The 9,029-nt window shown below is 40.0% G+C and overlaps 1 protein-coding gene across 2 annotated transcripts in view; it reads right to left on the bottom strand.

The window, feature by feature from the left end:
* mei4 (meiosis-specific, MEI4 homolog (S. cerevisiae)) overlaps positions 1-7,230 on the bottom strand; it is a 74,504-nt gene extending 67,274 nt beyond the window's left edge. For both annotated transcript variants that reach the window (XM_005732741.1, XM_005732742.2), the window contains exons 1-3: positions 7,076-7,230; positions 5,814-6,059; positions 4,070-4,587 (exon numbers count right to left, since the gene is read on the bottom strand). In XM_005732741.1, the coding sequence (XP_005732798.1) occupies positions 4,070-4,587; positions 5,814-6,059; positions 7,076-7,103 (792 nt within the window). In that variant the 5' untranslated portion in view covers positions 7,104-7,230. The remainder of the gene's footprint in view (positions 1-4,069; positions 4,588-5,813; positions 6,060-7,075) is intronic.
* Positions 7,231-9,029: the final 1,799 nt, after the last annotated feature.

The following is a 9,029-nucleotide window of genomic DNA, read 5'->3' as shown; positions in this document are numbered from 1 at the left end:
ACATTTGCACAATCATTGTTTACTTTGTGAATAGCCAATGTGAAACATATTTATTATTAAACTATTTTGTTTACAAGGGATGCACATTTTTTAGAGAGCATGGTTACATATTGTATCCTACACTTTTTATTTTGTTCAGTTAATAAATCTTAACCACTAAAAGTACTTACTACTATTGTCTTCATTTATTTTCAGTGACATTTTACAGTCCTTTAAAGTGGTAATAATATAATTACAAAGAATAGGTCTAGGGGGAATAATATTATCAGAATAACTGGAGGAACTATGATGCCTGCCACAGCCCCATCAAATGGAAAAAAAAAAAGAACGTTTGTTTTTTGGCACTTGGGGTGGTTATCGTCCATTTATCGTTATCGAGGTTAACTGCTCAATTTATCGTGATATTGATTTTAGGCCATATCGCCCAGCCCTAACAGCAGCACTTTTAAGCTTGATCAGCTGTTGTTAGAATTTATTTAATATTAATTTCCAGTATCAGCTGATGTTTGCTGTAGCCACAGCTGCAAAAAAGCTGCTGGTCATGATATCGGTTTGGTTATCTGGTGAGAGGGAAACATGAGGATGAAACCAGGAGATGTCCTTACTGAATCATCAGAGCTGTGATGGAGAAACAGGTTTACCTTTTAGTTAACATGAATGAGTTGAAGGGAAGTTATGAACTGTTTCTGAGAGACAAATAACACCAGGATCCTTTTCTAAGCAGCTGACAGCTGGTAACTGTGCAGGGGCGGCTCTAGCAAAGTGTTGCCAGGGGTCCATGTAGGACATTAAAAGGGAGAGGTGGGCACAAGGAAATACTTTCTTATTCTCATTAAAATGTCTCACTTTAAAAAAAAATTATCTGAGTCTTACAACAAACAATTGATAGATTGATACATATATACCATCAGAACAGTGTACATCACTGTCACAACAGCGTTTGTTTACCTACATCTTCCTATTCAGAAGGCAGAATTTCCGAGTTCTGAGTACAATCGAAAGCACCACGACTGCAGTTTTTGTGTTGGATGTAAAAAGCAGGCTAGGATAGAATCAGGCGTGGGATTTCTCTCGTGGAAATGTGCACATTATTTTTTCCTTTCTATTGGTAGGTGGCACAGTGCACTTGTGGCAAGTAAGCAAGCTAGAAGACTGGCAATCTTGCTGGGTATCCAGTTACGGAAGGAACACATTAACAAGAGAATTCTGAGTAAAACCAAAGTTACTTTCCCTAGTAACTAGTTACTCTGAAAGTAACGAGTAACTTGAAGTAACTGAGTTACTTTTGATAGAAGTAACTGAGTTACTTTTGATAGAAGTAACTAGTAATGTAACTAAGTTACTAATTTAAAGTAACTTACCCAACACTGCATATATCACATACTTTTAAAATGATCAAGCGCTGCTGCTGGTGTCGTAGTTAAACCCCGTTCTTCCGGCTGATGTTGCTCAGTTTGAATTCACTCTGCATTATTGTGATTATTAGTAAAATATATAAATATATAAAATAAAGCGCAGAATAAAATTGTAAATGTAAATCATTTACAATCACATGACCTCTCTGGATCTTCAGACATGCTGGTTAGATGTGCTGTAATGCTCTCTCTTTCTCTACATCTGTTTGATGTATTAACAGTTTTTATTATTTTCATATTATTGTCCCTTCATTTGCATTTCTTTTAAATGGCTCCAGGAAGCTTAGAGCAAAGATATGGCTGCCATTCCAACCAGGCCGTACTTGTTCAGTCTTTTTCGTGAACTTTAACCTCCCACAGGCTGACTGAGGCCGGTAGAGTCTCAGATGGAGCTCTTGGGTCTTTTGCTGTTTTGCACAGTTTGACCTCAGGGTGAATCTGAGATGGGATGTTTAATCCAATGTGGCAACTGAATGCTGCAGATCAGCAAACTGCTGTAAGCACATACAGCAGCTGTTTTACAGTATGTGTTCACAGTTACTGATTATAAATCAATCAAGTGGATTTGACTGGCAGCACTTCAGTGTTACTCACACTTTAATTCATAGTTCCTCATCCAAACCAAGCCGAGGATTTTCAGTAATGAAAATACACCTGACCTGTGACCCCCACTACACATCCTATCAGTCTTCTATTATTAATCTATAAACATCTGCAAATAACTGACCAACTGCAGCTTTCAGTCACCCCTGTTGGCTACAGGCACTTCTATTAGAAAGAAGGATGACAGCTGCTGTTGGCCTGCAGCAAAGTTTACAAGAAATATGAGGAATTGAGAGACTGGAGAAATAAAACTTCATCTGCATACAGAGAGCTTTAGCTTTTCTTTTTTTTTGCTGTATAACACAAAGCAGTGGTGGCTGGATGTTTCTCTTCATCTTGGTTGGAGGAAATATAATTTTTTTACATGTGAAGGTTTTGATGTCGACTGTAGTGCATCCAGGTTTAGTGTCCCGTAAACTGGACATCGGGCCACCGGTTATGTCGAACTGTGTACACTTACGGCAGAGCAACATCGAACAAACACTGTTCAGAATTCATGTGGAAAAAAGAAAAATCTCCAGTTTCATGAGGATGAAAACAAAGACAGCAACATGTTAACTCTCTGCACAACAAATATCTGCGTTGCTACAGCCACTCGCAGCCTCTCTGAGAGCCTCAGAGTTGCTCCTCTGTTTTATATCTTTGTAACTGAGTCTTTTCTTTCTTTTTTCTGTTTTTTACAGAGGAATTGATCAAAAGAAAAACTGGAGAGACTGAAAACAGTTGTGCTGTTTGCAGAGCCGGCTTTTAAATCCACCCCAGCGACGCGTCTCTTTCACCCCTAATCACACTCTGTGGTTGTTGGTGGTTCACTGGGCTAATGATCATTTTTTACATTTGCCTCTGAGCTCTCCGCTGCTGCTACATTCAGCTGAATCGACACATATTTTCACACAAACCCCCCAAAAATTAAATATAATAATAGCCTCTTGGGAAGCTGGCTTTTGGGTGATGTTAGTGTAAAACTAAATGACCTGAAGGGAGGTGCAGGCCTGAAAAGTAAATGTGCAGAAGAAAAAAAGTCTGCACCGCTTTTAGTTTAAAGACAGATACAAAGACAAAGGAGATGATCCCTGTGTGAATGAAACATGAGCCTTTGAGCACGTTTCACACAAAATACCCAAACAGAAAAGATCACAAAAGAAAAACTGCAGTGCAAAAACACATCGATGAGGCATGATCACAGTAAGCACATTTTGGGGGCTGTAGTCTTTTCTCCATGTTGGTGTCCAAACTCTGAAAATCTTCACATACTTTGTCCATGTTGTCATAAAAGAAGTGTGAGGCTGACTTTAGTTTAGGACATCAGTGGTGCCCTTGAACGTCTCCAAACAAAGACACTCTGGTTTTTTCTGTGACTTTCACCATCATTCATTCTTCTGTGCTTCTCTGTCTGCCAGTTACTCTGCAGATCTCTGCTGCATGAAACAAAGAAACTCCCCACGATACACACTCACAGCACTGGGCTGAAGCCAAACTACCCACAATTACCACCGCTGAAAAGAGGATACGACTGGCTCCAAACATAACTGACTGGCATACTGAAAGCCAGCAATGGCTCAACACACAACAGTCCAACTGGTCTACAAACTGGGAGCGTTTGTTGTAAATGGCCTGCAAATGGTAAATGGCCTGTATTTGTATAGCGCTTTACTTAGTCCCTAAGGACTCCAAAGCGCTTTACACTACATTCACCCATTCACACACACATTCACACAGGCTGTCTTGAGGCGGAAACTAAACAGAAAACGATGAGGACATGTCCATTTTCAGGCAACAAGTTAATGAAAACAAACACACCCAAAAACTAAATCCAGGAAGTTGGGAAAAGTTTGGTGAGACAGCAAAAGAACGTAAAGAAAAAATCTCTTTGAATCTGCAGATCATTGCAGACTAAACAAAAACTGTAAAATAGCTCAAAGCTTCTGTAAACAAAGCAACTGTGTAAATTATGGAGACTCAAACAGAGCAAACCCTCTGCAGCCCGCACTGAGAAGCTTAAACCTGTAACTGTACAGCTCTAACCTCGGGGAAGGTTTTCCTGTACTCACCCTGTTGGGCCAATCACTGTGCAGCAGCATCCTGCTCAGCTCCCTCAGTGGCTCTTCCACACGTTTTACAAGCTCAGCCGACGGCAGCTGCTGGGAGCAGTAGAGGTCCATCGCTTGGGCAGCGATCTGGCAGGCCTTCAGGAGGAGGTTGTGTGATTCCAGTGTGGAAGAATCCCTGCAGGCGGCCGCGACAGAGTCAAGGAGCTGGCACACGGTGTCAGCGAGTACTGACCCCATGTCTCCATCACACCCGAACCACAGAGCTTCCACTCCTCTGCTGTTCCCATCCACTCGGTGCAGGGCACACAGCGACTGCATGAACTGCACATGAGGATGCAGCGTGGCTTCATCACGGTGACTGCAGGGAAACAGCGGTGGAGGGGAAGCGGCGGCAGGCTTGGCTTTATGCAGGAAGAGCTCGGGAGTCTCTGAGTCAAAGTCTTGCTGATGTTCTTCGCTGAACTCCACTCTTCCCGGACCAAACAAATCCTGGGAAGGGTCATCCATCCTGCTGCTGTCTGCAAAAAGAATTACACAGAAGAATGAATCGAGCGCACGGCATGTTCGTTTCCTGCTGCCTCAATGGGTTTGTGTGTGTGTTTGCGTTAATTTGGTATTTTAACATCTGAATTCTGAATGCTTTAAGTTAAAAGGCGAATGAAGGTCAGGAGACTCTCATCAATAAAGCGGTTTTGGGGCAAGAGGCCATCGCGGCCTGTGGGCGGGGCAATACTGGCAGCATATGTATGGCTTGGTTTAATATAAATAGTATAATAATCATGTAATTATGCCATAAAGAAGATAATCACAGTCACTTATTTCCAATATGATCCCCGTCGTCAGGACAAGCTGTCACCGAGCTGCCTTCAGCCGAATTTTACTGTCGACCTTGGAAGTTACAAGGTGCCGACATCTCATAAACTGGAGTTTATGTTTCAGCCTGTGCTCTTCTTCACACTCAAAAACATCGAGAGCTCACACCTCTAAACACCTCTTTTTTTTTTAAAGAGGGAAACTGTTTTAAATACTTTTAGAACATTATCGTTAATGGTGTGGCATTTATAGTATCTAATGAAGAAGCATTAGGGGCCAGACTGATAGTCTAATTTCGTATAAATATGTATTTACTTAAAGTGTACGTTTAAGAGTTTCTCAGAGGTAAAACTTCATTTTTGACCTTGAGATGAACCCTAATGCTTTGTTGTTTTAAAGGTCTCTAAAAACAGATCAGTGGGCTTCTGATCTCAGAATTACAGCCGTCTTACCTCGTAACCCTGACAGCAGATGCACCTCGGTAGCCCTAAATGTCTCCCTAAGGCCCTTGAGGTTTAGATTTAGGAGGACAAACGTTTTCCTTGAAACAAAAGGTGTCATAAAGGTGGCTCTATTTACAGATCTGTTTGTTTTTATATGCAACAGTCTGTTAAATGACAAAAAGATGGAGCCTCTGCTGGGAACCAGGATTCATTCAGGTATGGGAAATGAATGATATCATCATTTAAGCCTGTCATGGCGCCTGGCGAGAACCAGCAGGCAGCTACAGGTCTCCCACATAAAAGAGGAATGATGGGCAGTAAGTGTGGAAAGAAGGAGAGCGCATATAAATGTGCCATATAGAGTTTTAGAAGTAGACTCTGTAAATAAGCAGCATTTCTACAGGATTTAATTCAAATTAAAAACTCTTTATTAATTATACTAATAAGCCACTCTGACTTCAGTGAGCTGACTCTGGAGGAAGGCCTACCTGCCACCTGCGTGCTGCTCTTTGAGGCACACGTCGCTGTGGCGATCAGTGCTTCCTGCCGCAGCCTCAGCACCTCCCGCTGCAGCTCCTCTGCTTTCTTCTTCCAGCCTTCATCCTGACTCCTCAGCCTGCAGCCCAGAGCCTCGGCGTACTGCCTGCCGCTCATACCCGGGGGGCGGTTTCTTATTAAAGCCACCGCCACCGCCACTTTAGCCTGCGTGGAAAACCACTTGGCTCGACTCAGTCCTAAAAGATAGGGGCAAATATTTCAGGAAGTCCACATTCCAAAAACTGATGGGCTGACTAACTGCATGAATGTAGAATGTAGAAATGTTATTAGAAACATAGTTTTATTAGGTTAAGCATATTTAATGTGTGGTTTTTTTTTAAATAATATCTATATTTTAAATAGGTTTAATTATATTTTCTTTCAGTCTTAACTTAAAATAAAAAAGTGAAACTTTAACTTTTGTTCTCCTTCCCTTTAATTAATTTTACTTCTCAGGTTTAATTTTATTGGATATTATTTACATTTTTTGCTCATTGGAGTTTTTTTCCTTTTACCTTTAATGCATTGGGGGGGGGGGTATTTTTACTTCTTATATTTTATTAAAATTCTTTACTGACTGAACTTAAATATTAAAGCCAAATTAACAAAAATTACACATTTTTCCTTTTTTCTGTTTATTGTTTATCGCCAATTTTACTGTTCTTTATAGTCTAGTTTTTACATTTGAAGGTGTTAATTTATTTAATTGTTATAGTTTAAGTTAACTAAACTAAGTTTAGTGAGTGTCTTCTGTCACATTTTAACTGAGTGCTTATCCAATGAGCCACAGTATAATAGACAGTACACAGGACAATACAAAATATATAACGCATTTATTCACTGATACAATGAAATTATGTCCTTCATGCTGCATGTGGTGGTGGTGATCATTTTGTCCCAATTTTATCCAAATATATTATGCATCTATTTTTGGACAGGCAGCTAATAGAGCGCTAGAGAGAAATAAACCCATGACTTTATTTTACAGCTCACACAGTCCATCCGTTTTTATTTTCTATATTTTCACATACCCTTAGCTGAGAGGAGAACTAAAACTGAGTGAAACTTTGCTTCAGGTGAAGTTAAAACTACAAACTACAAAATCTAATGGGACCTAGCTAGCTGCACAGCTAACAGTCCAGCTAATGTTCACCATTTTTCTCTGCACTCTTCATCAAAAACTTATATACAAACTACACAAATAACTATTTACCTGTTAAGCCGTCATCCTCTTTCTCCATTAGCCGCTGCCTGTCCTCCTCACCTTCCGAATAAACTTAACTGAAAGTCCTTCACTTTCAGAGCTAGCCTATCTTCAGCAGCTAGAAAGATGGTAGTGATGTGTCGGTACGAACGAAATGGCTCTTAGAGCCGACTCTTTGACGTGAACTACGCGAGCTGGCTCCTTATCGCAAGCCGTGGGGTTTTTTTTTTTTTCTTTCACCCTATCTCTCGCACTTTTTTTCGCTTCACTCTGCATGCCAGCCTTTTGCTTTGCGCTGAGCAGAGGGGGGAGGGGCAGTAGTTACACTTGCAGTAGCACAGGTATGGGCTCAAAATGTGGTCATAAATATTTTGTACTTCTAAATCAGGATTTGTATGTGTAAAAAAAAAGTGTGTGCCTAAAAAAGATTTGCATGTGTAAAAAAATTTGTGTGTGCATAAAAAAGATTTGTATGTGCGTAAAAAAGATTTGTATGTGTAAAAAAGATTTGTGCGTGCATAAAAAAGATTTGTATGTGTAAAAAAGATTTGTGCATGCATAAAAAAGATTTGTGTGTGGACTTAGCCAAAAAAAACCCTGCAAGTTACAAGTACGAATTTTGACCCCATTTTTCTTCCTTTCATCTGATTGGTCAATGTCGTGTCAATCACAAATGTAACAATCCAATCAGAGAACAGATGGGTTTGGCTTTCAGAGGGGCGCTTTTTTGAACTGCAGGTCTTTGAAGGGAATAAATGCCCTTTTACATGCCAACCCAGCGTTTTCTTTAATCACCACGAAGGAAAACAGTCTGTGGTCGTCCCAGTTTGGTGATTTTTGTGTCACAGGTCTACGTGTTTAATATAGGGACTTCCACAGCCTTTTCAACAGCGCTGCGGACCACGGGGTGGGGGCGGGCAGTGTTTTGGAAATGACAGTCTTCATTACAAAGCTTTCTTCGTTATGAATTAGCATAGATGTTTTTAACATTTGAAGAACTAGCAAAAAAAACAGAAACTCTTGTAGAGGACATAAAGTCAGAGATAGAAACGACAATGAGCAGGTGCATCTAGTACAGGTAGAGCTGCTGCAAAAACCCACAGAGCCCAGCAGCCAGCGTAACAAATGTGGATCCTTTGCTTTTAGTTAGCAGTTAGCATTAGCAGCACATCCTGCGTCCGATGTGAAAGGACTTTAATGCTGCGCACTGTGACTCACAGCAGTGGTCCCGGGTCAGCCCTAACTTTGTGTTAAACTAATCCTAAAGTAATAATGGTATTTCTACGCACGCACAAATTTTTTTTACACACACAAATCTTTTTTATGCACACACAAATTCTTTTTACACATACAAATCTTTTTTACACACACAAATCTTTTTTATGCACACACAAATTCTTTTTACACATACAAATCTTTTTTACACACACAAATCTTTTTTACACATACAAATCTTTGTTACGCACACACAAATTCTTTTTACATATACGAAACTGATTTACAAGTACAAAATATTTATGACCACATTTTGAGCCCATACTCCACAGGAACAGAGCAGGAGGGAGAGAGAGAGAGAAAGAGAGCCAGGGACAACAACGTCACATTAGAAAGGTATAGTAATCATCCACAACTATTTTCAGCTGTGGATGATAAAGGATTCAGAAAGTTTATTCATGCAGGCCCATATGATAGAGAATGTGCATCTTCTTTTTGTTTTCATATTGTAATTTATATTTAATTGTGTTGTGGTTTGCAGGTTTTGTGTTGTTTCATTTTAAATTTGTTTAAAGGAAAAAGCTGAAAATTTAAATAGTTAAAAGTTGAAATGTAAATAGTTGGTTTTTGTATTTAGGGCTGTGCGATATGACCAAAATCTCATATCCCGATATTAAGACATCTATCGTCTAGGGGTGGGGGAAAAAATCGATACTGTGTAGTATCGTGATATTTTGTTTGCTAATAA

The sequence above is a fragment of the Pundamilia nyererei genome, unplaced genomic scaffold (genome assembly GCF_000239375.1).
Source record: "Pundamilia nyererei isolate P.nyererei 1_Seehausen unplaced genomic scaffold, PunNye1.0 scaffold00048, whole genome shotgun sequence".
NCBI lineage: Eukaryota > Metazoa > Chordata > Actinopteri > Cichliformes > Cichlidae > Pundamilia > Pundamilia nyererei.
Note: the sequence above shows the minus strand (reverse complement) of the source record. Positions and strands in the feature narration are given on the sequence as shown.